Source organism: Mus caroli, chromosome 11 (assembly GCF_900094665.2).
Source record: "Mus caroli chromosome 11, CAROLI_EIJ_v1.1, whole genome shotgun sequence".
Taxonomy (NCBI): domain Eukaryota; kingdom Metazoa; phylum Chordata; class Mammalia; order Rodentia; family Muridae; genus Mus; species Mus caroli.
In genome coordinates this window covers 918,209-939,403 of record NC_034580.1, presented here as the reverse complement: position 1 = coordinate 939,403, position 21,195 = coordinate 918,209, and the positions used below count along the sequence as shown (strand labels likewise).

The 21,195-nt window shown below is 50.9% G+C and overlaps 1 protein-coding gene and 1 pseudogene across 1 annotated transcript; one reads left to right on the top strand and one right to left on the bottom strand.

Annotated features, from left to right (window-relative positions):
* The first annotated feature begins 287 nt into the window (after positions 1 to 287).
* On the top strand, positions 288 to 20,781 carry Sec14l2 (SEC14 like lipid binding 2). Its single transcript, XM_021176986.2, has 12 exons — positions 288 to 432; positions 2,266 to 2,341; positions 6,825 to 6,868; positions 7,263 to 7,322; positions 7,567 to 7,755; positions 9,545 to 9,640; positions 9,757 to 9,817; positions 10,171 to 10,254; positions 14,154 to 14,260; positions 14,342 to 14,481; positions 14,598 to 14,767; positions 19,303 to 20,781. The coding sequence occupies exons 1-12, from the start codon at positions 379 to 381 to the stop codon at positions 19,431 to 19,433; spliced, it is 1,212 nt and encodes a 403-aa protein (XP_021032645.1). The 5' UTR covers positions 288 to 378; the 3' UTR covers positions 19,434 to 20,781.
* LOC115032328 lies at positions 10,476 to 10,994 on the bottom strand (annotated as a pseudogene).
* Positions 20,782 to 21,195: the final 414 nt, after the last annotated feature.

Below are 21,195 nucleotides of genomic sequence, written 5' to 3'. Positions count from 1 at the left end.
CTTAAGGAGCATCCCTTTTCAGTGGGCACCAGAGAGCTGTCAACATTTTGGGGTAAGGAAAGCTATGAGAGCAGCCCGGTCCAGCCTTGTGGAGTCGCACCTTAGAAGACGTCCTTAGCTAGAGCTTTCCAGCTTCCTCTTAGGATGAGGATCCAGACCCAAGTAGCTCCTCAGGTGTATGAGCAAGCATTCTGGCTCCAATCCAGGGCCTCTGCGCGTCTCGCCCCGCCCCTCGGGCTCCTTTAAGAGGCGGGTCTTGGCCGCCAGCCCCGGGGCCTCGGCCAAAGACTGGGACTTTACTCCAGCGGCTGCGGCGGCGGCAAACGAGTCGGAGCTCCATCAGCTGCCGCAGGCACCGCGCCCCGAGGCTGAGCCACGATGAGCGGCAGAGTCGGTGACCTGAGCCCCAAACAGGAGGAGGCACTGGCCAAGGTGAGCTTGCTCTTGGCCTGTCTGTGGCCCTCGCTCCTGGCTGAAAAGCCGCTGCAAGGGACGGTCCTCGCGGGCGGGCGACTGATCGCCCCCGCTTGGCTAGTGCCCAGCGGACCGCTTCTCCTTCAGGGTGAGGACCTCAGGAAGTTTGGTCATCGCGATCTTCAGCACGAGCAGCCCCAGAGGTGCCCCCTTGGGAAGAAGTGGTTGCTTGGAAGCCTTGGGAGGCAGCTGAGGGCACAAAGGCAACATTCACCCTCCAGGCTGGCAGGGACTGGTAGCAGGGCCGTGGGACAGGGGCAGGGCCCCAGGTTTCCTCCCATTTCCGGGAGGTTTTTCTCTTTTGGGGCAGTGGCATATGGAAGGGCCCCTGACAGCTCCTTGGCAAACTCCCCCTAGCTCTTTCGAGGCACTAAGTCACTGTGCGACCTTGGGCCAAACCCTGTCCTGTGTGCTCTTCGATGAAATTAGAGGAGTTGTCTGTTGGGCACCTTTTGTGTGTGAAGTCTAAGATGCCCGGGATTCACTAGGTTGGGATCCTTTCGGAGAGAAGAGCTCTCCCCACCCTGGCAACCCAGACCCTTGCCTGAAGGTCTGATGCCACTCAAAAGGAAAGGACCTGACCAGACATTGCCTTGGCACCTGGGCCGAGAGGGACTTATCTACTCCATTCAAGTTCGGGAGCTGGCACTTCTGGCCAAAAGACTTTATCTCCTCAGTTGCACGGGATCAGAATTGATGGGGTCCAGCCCCAGTGTTCCCAGTTGTGCAGTTTCTTATTTATTCCAGAGTGTGGCAGCAGATGTGGCTGCTGCTGTGTGACTTTTTTCCCATGCCAGGTTTGCTGCTGACGTGCAGGCTAAGTCTGTTGGGCGTAGGTTTGGTGGGGATTAAGCCAGGGCTAGGTGAGGTCCTTGGTGAAGGGTGGCCTTCTGTTTGTTGTTTAGATGACCATTGTCCTAACTCTGGGAGCTGCTTTTGGGGGATGGGAGGGTCTGATTAGACCTAGCTGACCTAAGGCAAAGGGCAGAGGTGGCCAGTCCTCATTGGTCCCCTCTGGAGGTGTCCTACAGGTCAGTAACCAGATAAAGGTCTCTGCTGTCATAGGAGGCTTGGGGAGAGTAGCAAGCTGCCTGTTTACTGCTGGGTAGTGAGAGATCAGGGATAGGGGTGGCTGTCCTGGGTCACTGTCCACCTCCCTTGGTGGCTTTCCTAGTATGTTTCCCTTTTGTGGCCACCTGCAGGAGCTGTCTGCTCCACCTTGGTTGTCCATCCCTCTCCCTTGGCTTCTTTTGTAGTCTTTCAAGCTAGCTCCACTACCACTTTTGAACAAAGTCATTTGAGACTCCGAGCTTCCTTCCCTTTGCTCCCCCATTCCATTACCAAGGCGGCAGGAAGGCGGCAGAGGAAAGAGCCTGGGATCTGGGCTCACATCTGTATCCAGATGTTGGAAGTGTTGCTGAGCCTCTTTGTCTTTCATCTCTCCATCTGTAAAATGGAGACAGCGACACCTCTAGGGGCTTTGGGAGAGTGCCAAGACGGGTGCTGTACACATGACAGGTGCTTGGTATACAGACAGCATTTGCTGCGGCATGACCAGAGTGCCTGCTATCTGTCACTTGCTCATCAGATTAGCAGGGAGATATGCTCATAAGTGAGGCAGGGCAGTGTCCTCTTCCCTTTCTGTGCCCTCCTCTCCTACCCAGCTCCCCTTGCAACACAGCCAGTGTCTACAATCTTTGTAAAGGAGGGCTCTGGCAAAGGCCCCATGGAGGAGCGCTCTGGGCAGAGGGAGACGGGCCCGCCCACTCACCCAGCTGTCTCTCCCTATAGTTCCGAGAAAATGTTCAGGACGTGCTGCCCACCCTGCCCAATCCAGATGACTACTTCCTCCTTCGATGGCTCCGAGGTGAGGGAAGAGGGGCTGGGACAGGGGTGTGTTCTGGACAATAGAAGGATGTCCTCTGGAATCCCTGGCAGGCTGGGACAGAAAGACAGCTGGCAATCCCCCCAGGCCCCAGCCCTTCTACAGGATACAGACACGGAAGCTCAGACAGGTGAAGGGACTTGCTGGGTGAGCTGCAGGCAGGAAGAAGATGCGAGTCTCTGGGTCTGGACTGTCGGCAGCCTTTTCGTTTACTCTGTAAGTCTGCTCTGCAGACATAAGGAAAGTTAAGGCCCAGAAAAGCCCTACTATGTGGAAAGTTGAAGCCAGAGCTGATATTAAAACCAGGGGTCCTGATCCTGTCAGCTTGAATGAAGGGGACTGTGCTTGGGGACTGAGGAGGGCACTACTCCCCCCCTCCACAGACCAGGGTCTTGAGTTCTAGTTTTAGCCGTGTGCCAGCTTTGCTGTGACATCTGGGCCAAGGTCATAGATCTCTAGGCTCCTCCTCTATGAAGTGGATTAGGCAGGGTGCCTAACCTTTTTGCAAGACACGGCACGACAAGGACCAACTGTGGAATGATGGGGACATGCTGCTAGTGTCAGGACCAGACTTGGCCCCCACTCCTACACCTTGTGTCCTCGTCCCTCTCCTTTTCCATTATTCAAGGCAGGTACCAACTTCCGGGCTCTTCTGACACACTTTCATTTTTCTTTATAGAAATTTTATTGCCAGACATATAAATGAGAAAATTCTCCTGAGTTTGATGAGCAGAGCTCCAGTTTTTAGGTAGATTTCTGTCATAAACATTAAGAGGACAAGACCTGCCCTGTGGCAACATCCGTACATCTCTGGGCCCCGGAAGACTAGTGACAGACAAAAAGATGTCATTTTTGTTTCCAGAAATTTAATAAAGCTGACTTATTCTAGGAGGCCTGCTAGCAACACCCCAGGACAGGTGCACCCAGGAGAGCGATGCGTATGGGCCTCTGGAAGCGTCATTTGCCCACCCTTACCCCTCCACCTGTATGATCTGGCCCCTTTCCCAGTCCACCTAGAGAGGGTGGAGGGGTGGTGTGGGGGTGGCAATGAAGTCAGTCTATGCTGGAGGAAATTTTGGCTTAGCATTTGCTGAAAGGGTAAGGCTAGAAGAAGGTGGGCAGGGAAAGTGGGAAGATAGTAGCCTCCTTAAAGGGCCAGCTCCAAGATGATCCGGTCCTGGAGCTGCTGCTAGGAGGCAGAGGTGTGTGTGTGTGTGTGTGTGTGTGTGTGTGTGTGTGAGAGAGAGAGAGAGAGAGAGAGAGAGAGAGAGAGAGAGAGAGAGAGCCATTGATTGATTGGACAGCTCTGCCACTCGGGCCAGTGTGGGGTCTTGGCAGCTGGTTTCCTAGACACTAAATGTTTGCTAGTATTATCCTGGGATGGCATGAACCACTTGTATAAGATCTATTTGATAGTTTAGCCAGGGCCTATGCCTGAGACTAGCCATACCCTTGTAGGATGGCCATTCCCATTTTCCAGATGAGAAAACTTAGTCAGGGCAGGGGACTTCCTTGAGGGCACAAAGACAATGGTAAGCACAGGGCCAGCACCTTTTCCAGCAAGCCACGGCTCCTTCTTCGAAGGGAGCTGCTTGCTCCTGAAGGCAAGCATTACCTTGTAATCATCTTTGAGCTGCTGAGGATCGAACCCAGGGTCTGTCTCGTGCATGCCAGGCAAGCATTTGTTTGTTTGTTTTTTTGTTTTTTGGAGTCAGGGTTTCTCTGTGTAGCCCTGGCTGTCCTGGAACTTACTCTATAGACCAGGCTGACCTCGAACTCAGAAATCCGCCTGCCTCTGCCTCACAAGTGCTGGGATTACAGGCGTGCACCACCACCGCCCAGCCAGGCAAGCATTTCTATCTCTGAGTTACACCTCTGGTTTCAACGTCTGCTTCATAAAGCGGGGGAAGTTTCCCCTCTGTAGTGTATTGTGTCTCCGATTTTCTGGGCAGCAGCTCTGGCTTAATCAGACCCTATTCCAAATTTGAATTGGGGCTTTTGTTGCCTTAAAAATAAACCAACCTCTTTTTATTCCCCCCTCACCTCTTTGATTCTAAAGGAGACCTTTGCAGTAGAATGTGGTATGAGCTTGGGGTTCAGTTTTTTTTGCTGGCCCTCTCCACAGACACTTGAGTTCCCACTGCCTCTCTCGCTGCAAGTGAGATCTGGGTACCCACACCAGCAAGGAAAGTCAGTGAGCAAGACAGAACAGAGGCAGTAGGAGCCCTGGGAGAGAGCATAGCATAGCTGAGTCTGCAGCTTACAGGGCCATGGGATGGGCAAACCTGGCTGCTCCTGGACCAAGCTATTGTTCAGTGCCCCAAGCCAGGCTTTCAGGTGCTTGTGAGCAGCGTGGAAGGGGCCTAGAAAGACCGGACTCTATAGACGCAGCGGAGAAGACCCTGAACATTGGACTCTTGGCAGATAATCGTCAACTGAAGTTTCCCCAGATAAGGATGCATACTGTTAACTACCCTCTGGATCCCTGTTCTCTCGGAAGATAAGGGCCCTCCTCTCTTCTGTGAGAAGCTCATTTTCGTGGTCTATCTCCTGTGTTACAAAAGGACATGCAGTTCTAGCTTCTTATGTATGTGTGGTCAGGCATACATAGTATCTTGTCCAAGGTAAAACACACTTGGTGGAGGTGCTGCAATACAGACCCACATTACACTTGTCCAAAAGCTGCGCTGGCTGCTGGAGGCACAGGAAGGGTGGTCGTGAGGAAATTCCAAAGCCCAGCTTGCCAGACTGGCTGCTCAGATCTGCCAGCAAGGACTTGGCATGCATGGTGGCGGTGGCCTGGCCAACCCTTTCTCATTTTTTAAAAAGTATTTTAAGATGTGTAGTATGTGTGGGGTGAGCAAGGGGGGAAGGACAGTGAGAGAGAGATTGGGGGATGTGGAGTGTATGCCACGGTGCACATGTGGAGGGGACTGGATAACTCTGTGTAGTTATCTTCCATTCCAGGAATTCTGGGGAGCAATCTGAAGTTGTCAGGTTGCTGGGTGTGCACAGTGTGCCCTTCTATCCTTTGAACCATCTCACTGGCCTTTCCTGTCTTCCTTTCTTTCCTCTTCGCTCTCTCTCGTTCTAAGATAGTGTTTTAGTACATAGCATGAGTAAGCCTGAATTTCGTATGTAGTCCTGGCTGACTGTAAACTTGAGAGCCAGCTGTCTCAGCCTACCATGGCACCGCACCCAGGTTTGTCAGACCTTTAGACATACCATCCTGACTCAGATAGAGGATCGGACTTCAGGAATGCAGAGTCAGGGTGTATGCTCCCGTTCCCAGAGAGCAATGGTGAAGGGGTCGTTTACAGCCCAAAGGGCAGCCTGTGAGTCTGGGTTCTAAGGCTATCAGCAGATCTAGATGCCGATTAAATCCATGGAGGACATGCAGCCAGGAGGGACAGGTCATAGATCAGAGGCCAAATGGCTCAGTCTCAGAAACTCTTTGAATAGATGAAATGAAGGGGACTGTGGTGAACAGATGGGAGATGTGTTGAAGGCCCTGCCTCTCTATAGAGAGGGTGGAGGCTTAGCTGGCACACAGGTGTGAAGGATTTGGGGTTTCATTTGACTCTAAGCTCCACTTGAATGAAAGGCATGACTGCTGCCAAGAGAATTCTGAGGGTTTATCGGAGAAGGGGCAAACAAGACTTGGGCTCAGCTCATGAGGTTCACTGGGAAGTGCCCTGACCAGGGGGACAACATCCAAAAGGGAAGCATTAGGATGGTCATGAAGTCTCCAAGGACAGGATGCACCGTGGGAGGAAGGCCCTTGAGGACAGCATAGAATGCATGTTTTGGGAGGGCTGTTGCATGACCAGAGACAACCCTGTCTCTGGAGTAGAGAGTAACATACAACTGGTACTCATGGCAACCCTGGTTATCAGGAGTGGCCTCAGGGACAGTGAAATCTTGGGTTCAGATTTGAGAACAACTTGTTGGAGTGGGCCCAGGTGAACTGACTCAAAAACCCGTTACACTCCTATAAAGAATGTGTGGGTCCTTTAGAGAAATGTCAGGATTAGCTGAAGGCATATCAACTCCTCGACCTTTCCAAGATGTTCAGCCAACTCTGGCCCCAGATTCTGGGGTAGCTGTGTTCATCTTTGAACTGTGGCTCAATCTCTCAGGGTTCGATGTTATTCGGTGGCAGAGATAGATTTTGTCCTTGTGGGGTATGGCCAATTGATAAAAGGATCCAGGGTTCACTTTCTCTGAGATATGACCCTTTACCTGATTATATGCCCAGATACTCTGACCCCACTCCCAACTGCCTTGAACTTGACTTGTCTATTCCACAGACTCAGGGCTGTGTTGTTTTGCAAGCACTCAGTGAAGGCTCTGAGCCAAAGTTGACAGTTGGCTGGGCGGACACAAGGGGGTTTGGCCCCAGCCTGGAGGCGGGTCCCTAAGACCTGCAGTCTGATACCCAACCCTGACCATGCTTTTGTTGCAGCCCGAAGCTTTGACCTGCAGAAGTCAGAGGCCATGCTCCGAAAGGTGAGCATCCATTGCTACCATGGTTCCTCCCATCTGACTCACGTCTTGCCTGGACTTCTCCTGCCTACCCATCACCCACCCCATCATAGATTTTGGTTTGTGTGACCCAGCCAACGATTGTTGCTTTATCCCTGAGGGACAAAGTGCATTTCCTTCCCTGGAAATAGCAGGCTTTCCTACTTCTGGAGCAGTCAACAATGATATTCTTGCTGAGGTAGCTGAAGAAACTGGGGCCTCCTTTTCTACTCCTGTTCAGGTCCTTCTAGGGGTCACCTGTGGTCTGGTGGTCGGCTTGTGCTGACCTTGTCCTTCCTTTTCAAGACCCCACCTCCACCACGCACCTCATGCTTCCTAATTCTTCCGCTCCGTACTTCCTAAATCTGTATATTTGCAGCATGTGGAATTCCGGAAGCAAAAGGACATTGACAAAATCATCAGCTGGCAGCCACCAGAGGTGAGGACAAATTATCCCTCTCCATTCCTGTGTAAGGATGCTTCTAAGACTCACAGTTCATATCATGATCTTCTGGGTTGGGAGCCTCAGACGACAGGCTGAAATTGCCAAGAGTCCCTATAGTCACAAAATAGGTATCTTCAGGCACCCAAGGGAGAGAGGTGGAGGGAGAGACTAGTGAACCGGGAAAGACGTGGATGTTTTGGGCCTGCCCACCAGGTGTTGTTACTATGTCTTTGGCCAGGTGATCCAACAGTATCTGTCAGGCGGCAGGTGTGGCTACGACTTGGACGGCTGCCCTGTCTGGTACGACATCATCGGCCCTCTGGATGCCAAAGGTCTGCTGTTCTCCGCCTCCAAGCAGGACCTGCTCAGGACCAAGATGAGAGACTGTGAGCTGCTTCTGCAGGAGTGCATCCAGCAGACCACAAAGGTGGGTGGGTGGCCTGCCTGCCACTGAGAGTGACTGGATCACGGTGGAGGCCTTCGTGGAGAGGCAAGATGTCACACATGGGTGGAGGCACAGCCTCAGGGTTTGTGTTTCATAGACCTGAAATCTCAAGGTTTTAGATGAACATAATGTCACCAATCCATCTTTCTTCTCTTCTCTCAATCCATCTTTCTTCTCTTCTCTCTCTCTCATTTCCTCTCTCCCTCCATTCCTTTGCCTGGAGACTGAACCCAGGGCCTGGTGTGTGTGTTAGGCAAGTGTTCTACTCCACCACTGAACTGCACCTCCATATTGTCATGCTTTTGCTAAGTAAAACTTAAAATTCCCATCTGTTATTGCCACAGTGAATTCCCACAAAGTATAGGAACGGTGTACAGGGAAGATCTGGGAATGAAAGGCAGTCCTTTACCCGAAGACGCTTGGCTTAAGAAGACCTCACTAGGGTGAGGGATGGATCTCAGTTGGTACAGCGCTCACAGCACACTCAGGGCTTCCCCACCCACTACAGCAAAAACCACCTTGCATTGCAGCAAGCTGAGTGGAACACTCCTGCAATCCCACGATTGCAAAATCAAGACCCTCTTGCCTCCTACAGGTCCGAGGCAAGAGGGTCTTGATTTTGAAGCTAGCCTGGACTATATAGTGAGACCCTGGACACAAGCAAAAGAAAAGCAAAACTATAAATTATTACAGCTGGAGATATTGCTCAGTGAAAGGCAGTTGGCCTCACACAGGCAGGGCCTAGGTTTAATTCTCAGCACGACAGAAAACAAAACAAAACAAAAACAAACAAACAAACAAAAGACAAAGAAAACATCTCACTACATTGTTGGAGAACTTTTGTTTCTGTGAGGACCAGTGAAATCTTATTTTGGACTAAGCTGCCCTTGGGCAAGTATGGGGGTGGGGGTACTCCTGGCGCAGATGGACTCAGAACCCCTGCTTTTCCAAGTGTACTTTCAAGAGATCAGGGCAACAATTCCCTTGCTAAGACAAAGACTGAAGACATGGTTCAGTGGGTAAACAGACTTGCCAGCAAGGCTGAGAACCTATGGGGTGGAGGAGGAGAGCTAGCTTCCCCAAATTGTCTTCTGCGCTGCACACTGTAGCACACAAACACACACACACACACACACACACACACACACACACACACACACACACACAGAGAGAGAGAGAGAGAGAGAGAGAGAGAGAGAGAGAGAGAGAGAAAGAGATGTAATTTTTTTAAAAAGAAAGGAAGGACTGAGGACCAAGACGGAGGTGTCCCTCACCTTTTTCCCCACCCCTACCCCCACCCACAAGTTGCAGATGTATTAAAGTGTGGGTGCCTCTCAGGACTATTATTTAAATGCTCACAAAGAGCCCACTCAGTACAGAACCCCTGAGAGGCTGGGCACACAAAAGAGGTTCAACTTGCTGCTTCCTTAGAGCTGAGGCAGGATGGAGAGCATCTATGCCTGAGTGAGAGGCCCAGGGGCTGCATTGGTGCTACCAGGGAGCACAGTCATTGGCAGGAAGACAGAGGCCCTCAGGAGAACCCAAAGGACAGAGGGGACCTCAGACATGATCTTGATCCACCCAGTCATTTGCAAGATGAGGAGTATGTCTAGGTCAGTATTCCTCCGTAGGTGATACCTGCATGTGAAAAACCTGGGTCCAGCCCCCATGCACTGCTTGCTCTGTGTGTACCTGAGTGGTCAGCATGGACCCTGAATTAGTTCTCCAGCAGGGTAGAGTGATGGCTGTCTCTGTCTGTCTGTCCCTGTAGCTAGGGAAGAAGATAGAGACCATCACCATGATTTATGACTGTGAAGGACTCGGCCTCAAGCACCTCTGGAAACCTGCAGTGGAGGCCTATGGAGAGGTGAGAGGCAGGGTGTGGGGGCAGGAGGAACTGCTCAGCTAGGCTTACTCAGAGGGTGGGGGGTGCTGTGGCCTGCAGGCCTGAGCTACTGAAACTAGACCAATTCTATCCCTTAGTTCCTCACCATGTTTGAAGAGAATTATCCTGAAACATTGAAGCGTCTGTTTGTTGTTAAAGGTAAGTTGCAAATTTCTGGTGATGAAGTCACATGGGAGCACGAGACTGAAACTATTACTTGGGGGCAGACTGAGTGAACAGTGAGCCAAAGGAGGGTCCCAAGTGCCTGACATTGACCTTAACCTGTACAGATGCTTTACAGCTCCCAGAGCATTTGAGCCACCAGGCCCAGTAGGATTCAGGTTGGTGCTGCCATAGTGGGAAGCTAGGTGGCCACGACCCTTGCACAGATTGGGAGCTGGACCTCAAACATGCATGGCTGAGCCTCACGCTAAGCCACTTAGCCCATGGGCAGAGGTGGGTGGTACTGAGTTAACCTTGCTCTCCGCTTCACATGGTCTTGTCTCTTCCAGCTCCCAAGCTGTTTCCTGTGGCCTATAACCTCATCAAACCCTTCCTAAGTGAGGACACTCGGAGGAAGATCATGGTTCTGGGGGGTAAGTAGCCCAGACTCTACAGAGGTGTGTGAACCGAGTTGGCTCTGGCGTTAGAGGTATGGCCACAGCCTCGGGGGCTGTCTTCTGCTTTAGGAGTCGTTGGGACACAGGGGCAAGTGGAGACAGTCTGTGCCTTCCTGTTATGTTTTTTTTCCTTGCCTCAAGTTTATTTGTAAAAACAATATAGGTCACTGGTCATTTGCAAATAGCATGCAGGCAGGTGTGACACAGCAGTCCGTCTGTCTTCACATTGGCAGGAGCCTTTTCTATAGGGCCTTCACAGGGGCTTGGGCACTTTTGGGAGCCTGGGCTGGAGCTGAAGCCTGGGCCTTAGCTGGAGCTGTGGCCTCTGCCTTGGTTTGAACCTTGGGCTTTGGTTGGCAGAGCCTCTGACCCTCGGCAATGTAGCTTCGAATCTGCTTCCCAAGCTTGGGGTGAGCAAGGAAAGCCAGATGGCTGAGTTTGCGGCTGGGGCCCTTTGGCATCTTGGGCTTGATGGCCTGAGGCTTCACCAGGGCCTTGATGGCCTCTGTGCGTGCACTCACTGCCTTTGCATTGTTGGCCTCCATCTTCTTCAGGCCTTTCTTGTTGTGCGTCTTGGCAAAGCGCATGCTCCTCAGGAACTTGGGGTCAACCCCCTTAAGAGATTCGTATCTTTGTGACCGGGGTTTCTTGATGCCATTTCTGTGCCATTTGCGGCGGGACTTGTTGTGTGTGGTGTGGTTCTTGGACTTGGCCATGTCTGCATGGTAACTGGTGGCTCCCCACTTACCTGTTTTCATAAGGACATACTTTCTTTCTCACATACTCTAGAGCAAGCCCTGGGCTCACCATGCAGTCAGAGAACAATGGGATTCCAGTGCTTATCCTTGAGGGGCCTAAGTTAGGAGAGAGGGGACTTCAGAGAAAAGGCCATGGAACAAACCAGAAGGCACTAGAAAGAGCATCAAGAGGGTACCATGGAGACCATTTTGGGACAAATACCTTTTCTGTGCCAGATCCAGGATGAGGGGTCAGGCTGCCAGGATTATTAAGGCAGAGTCCCTTGGCTCCCAGGGAAGAGAGATACAAATGTGCATGGTGTGATACATGGAAGAAAGAGGAAACCATGATGTACAGTCACGCCTCGGCACAACACCCATCCCTCCTGAGTTGATATGAGAGCCATGTCCGCCCAAGCTAATACAGCAATGTGAGAGAGCTGGCCGCATGAAACTAAGCAGAAAGTAAAAACTACAAAGCCGGGTGTAGCAAACGTCAAGACTGAAAAGGGAGCCAGAGCCAGGCCATACGGATACAGGACACCATGTTGAGAGGCTAGATCACGACTCTTTAGGCCCCGAGAACCAGAGAAGTGCTTGGCAGAGAGTACCACAACTGGCTTGTACTTAGCAGCAAGGCCATAAAGCCAGGTGCCAGGTCGCATGCCATGTGTTGCCCATGCAAGAGATGATGCAAGCTGAGGCAGTATCCTCAGGGAAAGAGGAGGAAAGGCTGGCTGGGCTTACAACTTACCTAGGAAGCAAAACATCAGAGTTCAATGGGCTGCACATAATGAAGGGATAGTAGTATTCGGCCAGAGCGAACAACTCTCGGGACGAATGTGGGCCCACTGAGGCTGGCCATGCAAGACCTGCCTATGCTGAACATGCAGGAGTCTGAAGTGAACTTTGGGGGGGTTTCCAGGTTCAAGTGCAGACTGAGTGGGAAAGAGTGGGAAGTCACTAGTGACACTGGCAGAGAAGTAGGGACTGTATATGCAGAGAAGTGGGGAGAATGTGTGACCCCAAAACCAGCCAGGAAGACACACAAGAACCAGGTCCCTGGCAACAAGGAGTGGACTGATGGCTATGAAACAGGCTCTGGAGCTGAGCTGGCAGGGGTAATAGAGATTCTGAAGGTGCCTACAAGGCTGCTTTAAATAACGCACTACACGTGGCGGTTGTGAATTGCTTCTCCTTTTTTTGTTTTTGTTTTTGTTTTCGAAACAGGGTTTCTCCGTGTAGCCCTGGCTGTCCTGAAACTTTCTCTGTAGACCAGGCTGGCCTCGAACTCAGAAATCAGCCTGCCTCTGCCTCCCGAGTGCCGGGAATTGCTTCTTGACCTTTGGGCTAAGGTCAAGTGAGAGCAGCAACTTGGGACTGGGAAGGTGGTGAACGGCTATGATCCCAGCACTTTGGAGGCTGAGAAGCTCCAGTTCCAGGCCTGTCTGGGCTGGGTTCTAAGTTCAAGGCCAACCCAGGTTTCATAGTGGGGCCCTGTCGCAAAACAACAGTATGGGCTGGGTGGGTTCCACAGGTGGGCAGATGCCTGTTACCCAGGGCTCATGACCTGAGCCAAGACTGCCAGATTCCACAGTGGAAGGGGAGAAACAACTCCTGAAGGCTGTCCTGTTTCCACACATGCACCATCCCCAATACACACATGCACTGCATACACATATGACAGAAATAGAGTTTTTAAAAAAGAACAAAAATATATTTATGATATCTCAGGACTAGGGAGGCAGAAACAGGTTGAAACTACATAGTGAATTCAAGGCCAGCCTTGGTTACTGAGACCCTGTTACAAACAGAGGGGCTTAGGCACCGGAGTCCCAGTGTTGGCTGTGGAGGTATTTCCTAGAGATGGGAAAGCCTCTGCCTTAACCCAGCTCTCCCGCTCAGCCGGAGAAGATAGAAAGTCAGAGCAATCAGTTTTTATGGTTTCTGGTTTTACTGCAGCTACCACCCACCAAGTGCGTGAGGTGGTTTGGTTCCCTGGCAGCAGAGCTATGTAGGAGGTTCAGTCTGTTCCCCTACCCACACTTAAAATTCTTTCAACCAAATGTGCCTTAGGCACATTGGGAAGAAACGAGATCCCCAACAGAGGAGAGATAACAGTTACTTCAGGGTGGTCACTGGAGTTTAGCAGTGCCAATGAAATCACCCCAAGGCCACAGATACCTGAGGGTGGGCAGACACAGGGCAGTCGGAGTTACAGTCATCTGTGCAGAGGATAATAGGCTAGTCCCCGACCTGGAGCTGTTGACTTACAGTCAGCTGATAGTCTATATAATTAGAGTGGTTTGTGGTATTAAGGTATTGTGCCAGGCTCGTCTTTCTTAGGAAAATAGTTCTCAGCATTGCTGCTCCATTCAGGAGAGGATTTGGTTAGAAAAACAACAAAAAGCAGCCAATCAGCTCAAAACAAGTGACGTGGGCAGAGTACAGACAAGTGAGCCCATTTAAGAGGTCACTCTACAGTGAGGTACTCACTCAGTATGTCATGACTCAGCCCAGTGAAGTGTGGGAGAAGATGGGAGATCAGCATCACTGGGGGAGAACCCGTGGATTCAAGACTTCTGGTCCTGCCGTGTGCCCCTCTGCATGGAACACAGTCCCCACCTTTGTCCATTTGGCTTTTATTTTGATGTTTATATCCTTTCTTGGGAGAGGTAATATACTAATTTACAAAGCCCTCTTAGATATCCTCAATTTATTCTGCTGCCCTCACAATCCTGCACAGCAGGCAGCTCAGAATGCAGTAGGTTCCTGAGGTTGTTGAGCTGGTCAGTCGCCGTGATGACAGCAGCACCCAGTTTCTGAATCCTGGACCAGACAGGGTTGTTTTCTGCGGAGTGGCTCTTCCTAACTCCATAAGCACATATCACATGCTCAGGAGGTGCTACCTTCCCGCCTCAAACTAATGGTTCTCCTGCCCACAACTGTGCCCCATGTGTGTGTATATACACACACACACACATACACACACACACACACACACACACACACACACACACACACACATATATATATCCTTTTAGGGTAGGGCCCACCACCTTTCTGCCTCTTCAGGGCTGGCCATCAGGTATGAAGTCTTGCCTAGTGACACCTTTCTGTCCTTCTCTCTCCTGCCAGCAAACTGGAAGGAGGTTTTACTCAAACATATCAGCCCTGACCAGTTGCCTGTGGAATACGGAGGCACCATGACAGATCCTGATGGAAATCCCAAGTGTAAATCTAAGGTATGGGCCACCGGCTGGATGTCAGTGGGGAGGACCTTAGCTCAGATGTGCACCCCAGTTCACCCCGTGCTCTGTTTCTAGATCAACTATGGGGGTGACATTCCCAAGCAGTACTACGTGCGAGACCAGGTGAAGCAGCAGTATGAACACACCGTGCAGATCTCCCGAGGCTCCTCCCACCAAGTGGAGTATGAGATTCTTTTCCCGGGCTGTGTCCTCAGGTAGGACCGGGTGCTTCTAGGGACCCGAGCTTTCGCAAACGCCAGTGGGTAGACTGGGGTGGAAGAACCCAGCTGTCATGGACACACATACACACATGGGTGGATGTCCTCTGCAGGTGGCAGTTTATGTCGGAGGGATCAGACGTGGGTTTTGGGATTTTCCTGAAGACCAAGATGGGGGAACGGCAGCGGGCAGGGGAGATGACGGAGGTGCTGCCTAACCAGAGATACAATTCCCACATGGTGCCTGAGGATGGGACCCTCACCTGCAGTGAGCCAGGCATCTGTAAGTATCTGAGTCTTGGCAACACTTGAAGTGCATTACCTTTCTGCTTATGATGTATCCCTTCCTCAGAGGACTGGTCACCTCACGGTGTTAGAACAGGAAGGGGCACGCTCTGGGGTCACCTGTCCTGGCACAGGAAAAGTAGAATTGGAAAAATGCAGTGCCTTGCTTAAGGGGTCCCAGATAGCTAACACTGGCTAGGGCTCTGCCCTGATATTCCCAAGTAGAGGTGAATCACTGTAACAGGTGAGAACAGGAGTTCAGAACATCTACTTCTGGGAGCTGGGCATGGTGGAGCACTCCTGCAATGCCAGCACTTAGGAGGCTAAGACAGGATTGTAAGTTAAGGTCAGCCTGAAGTACACAGGCTTTGTCTAAGGCTGACTAGGTCTGAGACAGCAGCCAGACAGTTAGAAGCAGGAGATGCAGAACTGACTGGGCGGGTGGAGGGAATCTCCACAGGGCATAGCATGCCAGAAAAAAGGCCAGCCCTGAAATCTGAGTACCACTTACCTCCAGGTTGACCAAAAAGCAGGTCCAGGACACGGGAAGGCAGCTTACACGTGTCAGAAACCCTCACAGACGGTCATTTGGTATTGGCTTAAATCCCTTCAACCCAGAAGTTATAGTCCTCAAATGTGTCCAACAGGAACCTTTACAAATACATAAAGCTAGAGGGACCAAGAAGTTCCTAGCAGCTGATAAAGCCAGTGGCACAGCATATAGCTACAAAAAGGTCCATCTATTACAGCAAAGCACCATGGAGCCGTTAAAAAGGACACACTGTTAATTCACATTAAGCAGGTAAATGTGAAATGCTGCATGTGTGGTACATGTTTACTGTGGTTGAGGGGAAAGAGTATATACAAAAAGGAACTCTGGGAAACCTACACTAACTTAGAATACTTATAGAGGGCTTTCTCTTCCACTATTTCTGTAAATATATTCTACAGTGTTATGTGGTATGGTATGGTATGGTATGGTATATACACTATAGTATATATAGTATAGTACTAGTACAATAGTATAAAAAGAACAAATGTATGCCAGCTACACACCAGCAAGGCAAATTTCTAGTTTCTTTCCTGACAGAGCCAAAGGATGGAGGGTAGAAAAGTTCCAAGCTAGTGCTTTGCATTCAGATCTGAGCTGGGCTTGCCCGCTGGCTATGTGTGTAGACTTGGGCAAATGACTCAGCCTTCCTAAGTCTGTTTCCTGATTGCCGCAACTGGGATCTTACAGAGATGCCAGCTCACATGTGATAAGATCTGTGAGGCTATGGTGTGATGTCAGAGACAGAGCATGCGACTCAGCACCTGTGCCCATCAGTGTTATTGTTACCAGGGCAACTGGAGAGCAGAGCATTCCCGGAGGCTATGGGGGAGGTGGGAGACATCCTGGGCTCCGTTGCTGAGGCAGCAGCACGGGGGTATCTGTACTAGCTCTGCAGATCCTTCTATCCAGTGGCCTGCAGTTCTGGTGCTCCCTACCTTCAGGTACATTATACACGATCCAGCTCCCCGGGGAGCAGGGTCACCCTTTTTAGAGAGCAGCCAGGCCTCAGGAGAATGTGTGCACTCTGCTGCACTAAGAGCAAGGCTTAGCACAGGCTAGACACTGTCATCCACTAAGGAAAAAGCTCATTATACACTTGAGGTTGACTTTTCTTTAAAAGATGAGGAAGCTCGAGGCTGGAGACACCACTCAGCAGATGAGAGACCTTCCAGAGGTCCCAAGTTCAATTCCCAGGACCCACATGGTGGCTGCCAACCATCTGTCATGGGATCTGATGCCCTCTTCTAATGTGCATGAGGACAGACACTCATAAATTAAATCTTTAAGAGATGAAGAAGCTATAGACAAGAGATGCTCTCTTACACATTATGTTACTAGTGTAGACACTAAGAGAGGATACTAGAGGCTCCTAGCCACAGACCGTCCAAGAAACAAGACATTTGTCCTTGATGTGATGAGAGTCGCAGATCAAGGACGTGCTTCCCCAAAGGCCATGGAGGGGCTGGAGGGCACCAACGCAGTTGCTTCTCTCTCATATCTGAAGGATAGCCAGCTTTCCAATACAACCAGGATGGAACTGCGAATCCTCAATTTAATTTACTCCTTCTTGGATCTGTTCCCTACAAGATCACTTACCTGCCTGGGGTCTGCTTGTTCCTGGAGGAACAGAGTCAGGCCACAGCATAAAGTTCCCCTTCCCAGATGGAAAGGCAGTGTGGTAGGAGAGGTAGGACCGGGTGTCATTTGGAGGCAAGGTTGTAGAGACGAGGGCCGTGCTTCTGAGGGCCAGGTAACCCCAGAGAAGTGGTTCCGAATCCAAGAACCAACATTTCCTTCCTACAGTGTCTACTGTCCCCATTACTGTTCTGAAATGAAACTCACAGATAATGTAACACACCTACATACAGCTTTTTATTTTTTTAAAAGACTTATTTATTGTATGCTTTAAGTACACTGTAGCTGTCTTCAGACACTCCAGAAGAGGGCGCCAGATCTCATCTCATTACAGATGGTTGTGAGCCACCATATGGTTGCTGGGATTTGAACTCAGGACCTTCAGAAGAACGGTCAGTGCTCTTAACCGCTGAGCCATCTCTCCAGCCCCCTACATACAGCTTTAAAATCAATACTCTATCTGGAATATAAGGAAAAAAAAAGGAAGCCAATGTGAATAGAGTAATTATGAAGCAGCAGGAACTCAACCCACAGCTCCCTGCATGCTAGGCAAGATCTCTAACCCAAACCTCTGGCTCCAGACCTGTAATTTAGACGTTTTCCACTACCTTTTGTTCTGCGTCCCTAAGGAACAGCATCTTTCCCTTGGGACACTGCCCCTGATAACCTGAAGATGCTCAAAGGGGCTAATTACCCAACACATGTTGAGAAGCCCTAGACCTGAAGGCCTCCAGGGTCTCCATGAGCCTGTGAGTACAGTATGACTAGTGTCACACTGAGACATTCGGATGCTGGAGTGGCAGTGACAGCCCCTTCCTCTGTGCCTGCTGTAAGGCCCTTGCATCTCAGTGCTGGCCTAAGGAGATCACAGTACAGTGAACTTGGGTTGCCGAGGCTGTCATCAGAACCAAGAGGAAAGAGTAGGGCATCTGCAGGGCCTCTTGCAGAGCCGACGAACGAGGAGTTGGTAGGTGCTGTTCTGACTGCCCGCCTCATGCAGTCTATCCAGGGGTGAGAAGAGGGGAAGACGCCAAGAAAGCCAGAAAGCGGCCCAGAAGGGAGGCCCCGCTGCTTTTGTTCTGTGTTTAGCTGTCTTGAAGGGGCATTTGAGTGAAATGGAACAAGCTTGCAAAGAAACAGGCTGAGAGTGAAAGCAAGCCTGTTCAGTTGCCAGGGCTTAGAAGCTGTCTCTGCCAACTGAGTCCACCCTCTTCCCAGAGGAAAGCACAGCTAATGGCCTTCTCACCTGCCAGCCTACCAAAGGGTGTCTGTCCCTTCAGAGACACATTTCCATAACAAGCCTGGCAAGGGCTCAGACACATTCACCACAGGATGTGAGAAAACCTTCCCTCAAAAGGTCGGAGGAGTTACTTACTCCCGGGTGCTAGGATCAGAGAGCTCTGAGTGTAGACAAACAAAAAGGCCAAAACGTTTTGGTTTTACACAGAAATTAACAAAAATGTTACAAATTGTTCTACACTTATCATAGCCTCTGCATGTATCTTAGACATTCCTCCCAACACCCTGTCCTTTGTCTATATGGCCAGTCTGGACTCAAACAGTGTATATATAGTACAGGCTGGCCTTGAACTTCTGACCCTTACCTTCCTGTGTTGGGATTACAGGGGTACCACCACGCCCAGCTAAAGCTCTTTCTTTTTATGTCAGAAAAGTGTTTTCCTATATGGATTATATAGCACAAATCCCTTGGGCAATTTTCCTTCTGTGAACAGCCCATCCTTTTGTCATTATGGGCAGGCGTGCAGCGAGCATCCTGGTCCCATCAATCTTCCCAGAGGGTAAGCAGCTGATTCATACAGTCTGCAGAGCAGCAGAATGGGCTGGGGTTCCCAGGGTCCAACTGAGACAGTACTACAGTCAGGAATGCAGACCAGAAGGAAAGCCCAACCCCACTGTGGCTCACCGTGTGCCCTAAAACCCTTTGAGCTGAGCTAAAGTCGGACTTGTGAGGAAGAAAGGGTCACACGTACAGACTACAAACCCATGGTTTCACACACAGACTGTATCCTCACAAGCACTGTGGCTGCGAACATTATTCTGCCTGTGTAACAAAGCCATGACTTTGGCCTTGGAGACCTTTTCCTTCCAAGCTGTTACAGATGTGAGTCTCTGGCCATCGTCTCACTTGGCCTGTTCTGCATCACACCAGTTTTCACTTTCTGAACACACTCATCGAGACTGGTCCAGAAGACCAAAGGCTGTTACACCACTTTCGCCTCCATCTCCTACCACACCACCTTGCTCCGTCAGTACAAACCAGTCCCTCCATCACCCTCTACCTCTGGGGGGGAACTGCCTGAATGCTTGGTTTTCTGCTTCCTCAGATGTTCTGCGGTTTGACAACACCTACAGCTTCATCCATGCCAAGAAAGTCAGTTTCACCGTGGAGGTCCTGCTTCCAGACAAAACAGCCGAAGAGAAGATGAATCAGCAGGGGGCAGACACCCCCAAATAACATCTCCCCCCTGCAGCAGGCCTGGCCCCCTCAATGTCTTCCTGTCAGTTTCTTTATAGTCATTTTCCTGCAACCAATTAGCCCAAAGAAACTGGGCTGGAGGGAAGACTTCAGACTGGACGGAGCTCCTGTTCAGAATCAGAATGAGGATAAATAGCTAGAGGGGTCCTCATCATCAGAATACTAAGGGGTCTCCAGAGACCGCCTGTAATGATGTCTACCCTGTAGACTTTGCCAACTTCACCTGCCTAGGAACAGCTGAGACAGGGAGGGGAAGGGTACACAGGATGGTGGCAGGGAAGAACTTAGAAAGAAGTGAAGCGATTGGATGTCATACTCAGGGAAGCCAGCTGCTGGGGAGAAACTTGCTCCTAAATGAACATGGACCAAACCTCCATGATTGTAATGATGGTTGCAAGGTAGCAGGCCACTAGATGTGATGGGTATCCAAAGCTCTTTGAAACTTTTTGTCATAAGCCTTGAATATCTCTTGTCTTCCTCATCCCTCCCCACCCCCACATCTCAGGAGTAGCCCAAGTCAGCACTGGAAGGCTAACAAGGGCCTCTCTCTCCCCCTGAGAACCTCATTAACTCCTGGGTTCCACTGGCTGCCTGTTTAATTACTAATGGTTGCCAGTGCTGGGTGGGACTTTGGTACATAGCCACTGTTCTCCAGTGAAAGAAACCCTCCACAAGCACAAGGGTAATTAATTTCAGGGATCATAGATAGGAAAGGGCCAAGGAGGCAGTGGGTGGGCCCCAAGCCTCTCACTAAGTAACCCTCCACTTGAGCAACCCTATACAAAGATGACAAGTGGGGCCGAGCCAGCACTGAGTGCACTTCCCAGTCCAGTCTCCCACAGTGCCTGAGAACCAGTCTTCTGACAGGAGCAAGGGCTTGGTGGGCCCTTCCCTGTGGAGGCGTGTAATAGCAGCAGTGGCTTCCTCTTGCCTGGGGATGCAGGTAGCCAGGGTGGGAGGTTGCCGCGGAAGGTAGCCATAGCTGGGCAAACATCTGAGCCAGGGCAAAGAGGGGGCCAGGCACAGGTGACCTTGCAATAGCAGCTCTTGACCCCACACAACTTGAGAGCCATGTTACAGGCTGCCCAGAATTCGGGAAGGATGCCCCAGGCCCTTGCGGGGTCTGCCTTTTCCTCTGAACGAGGCCTCGGCCCAGCCTCGTTTCAGGAAGCGGAGGGAGCTCTGGGCAGGTGCAGGGATGGCAAGCAGAGAGGGCCGAGGGCTACCCAGGATCTAGTCACACATCTCAGGGGCACAGCCTGGCCTTGGTTTACAATGCTGTTAGGTACATTAACCAGTGAATAAAGTGATCAATTTTCAAAGTAAAGAGCATAATTCATTGCCCATCGCCGGCTTCCTAGCGGTCTCTTACACTAGACCCAAACTTTTCAGATGCCAAGTAGCAGGCTAAAATTACACACATACATACATACATACATACATACAGACAGACAGACAGACAGACACACACACACACACACACACGTTCTGTTCCTTTCCTCTACTCTCTCGACACTCGGACACAGGCACGCACAGAGAGACAGAAACGTCCCTTTCCTCTCCTCTCGTGACAACGTTCTCCGAAGTCCTAACAAGTTGCCTTCCGATTGGTTCAGCCGGTGAGCGTCGTCCGCCATCTTTGTTCAAGGCATTCGGATGCTCCCGAGAGCCTTCACGGTGAGGGCGGAGGCCCCGCCCCATTCGGTGGTTCCAGACCGGTTGGGCGGTTCTTCGCGGTGAC

What these genes read in the sequence shown, in the direction of transcription:
- Sec14l2 (XM_021176986.2), top strand. Translation starts at nt 379, where the DNA reads ATGAGCGGCAGAGTCGGTGACCTGAGCCCCAAACAGGAGGAGGCACTG. An exon ending in GCATCCAGCAGACCACAAAG is followed by an intron (nt 7,756 to 9,544) that starts GTGGGTGGGTGG and finishes CTGTCCCTGTAG; the next exon opens with CTAGGGAAGAAGATAGAGAC. An exon ending in GAAGATCATGGTTCTGGGGG is followed by an intron (nt 10,255 to 14,153) that starts GTAAGTAGCCCA and finishes CTCTCCTGCCAG; the next exon opens with CAAACTGGAAGGAGGTTTTA.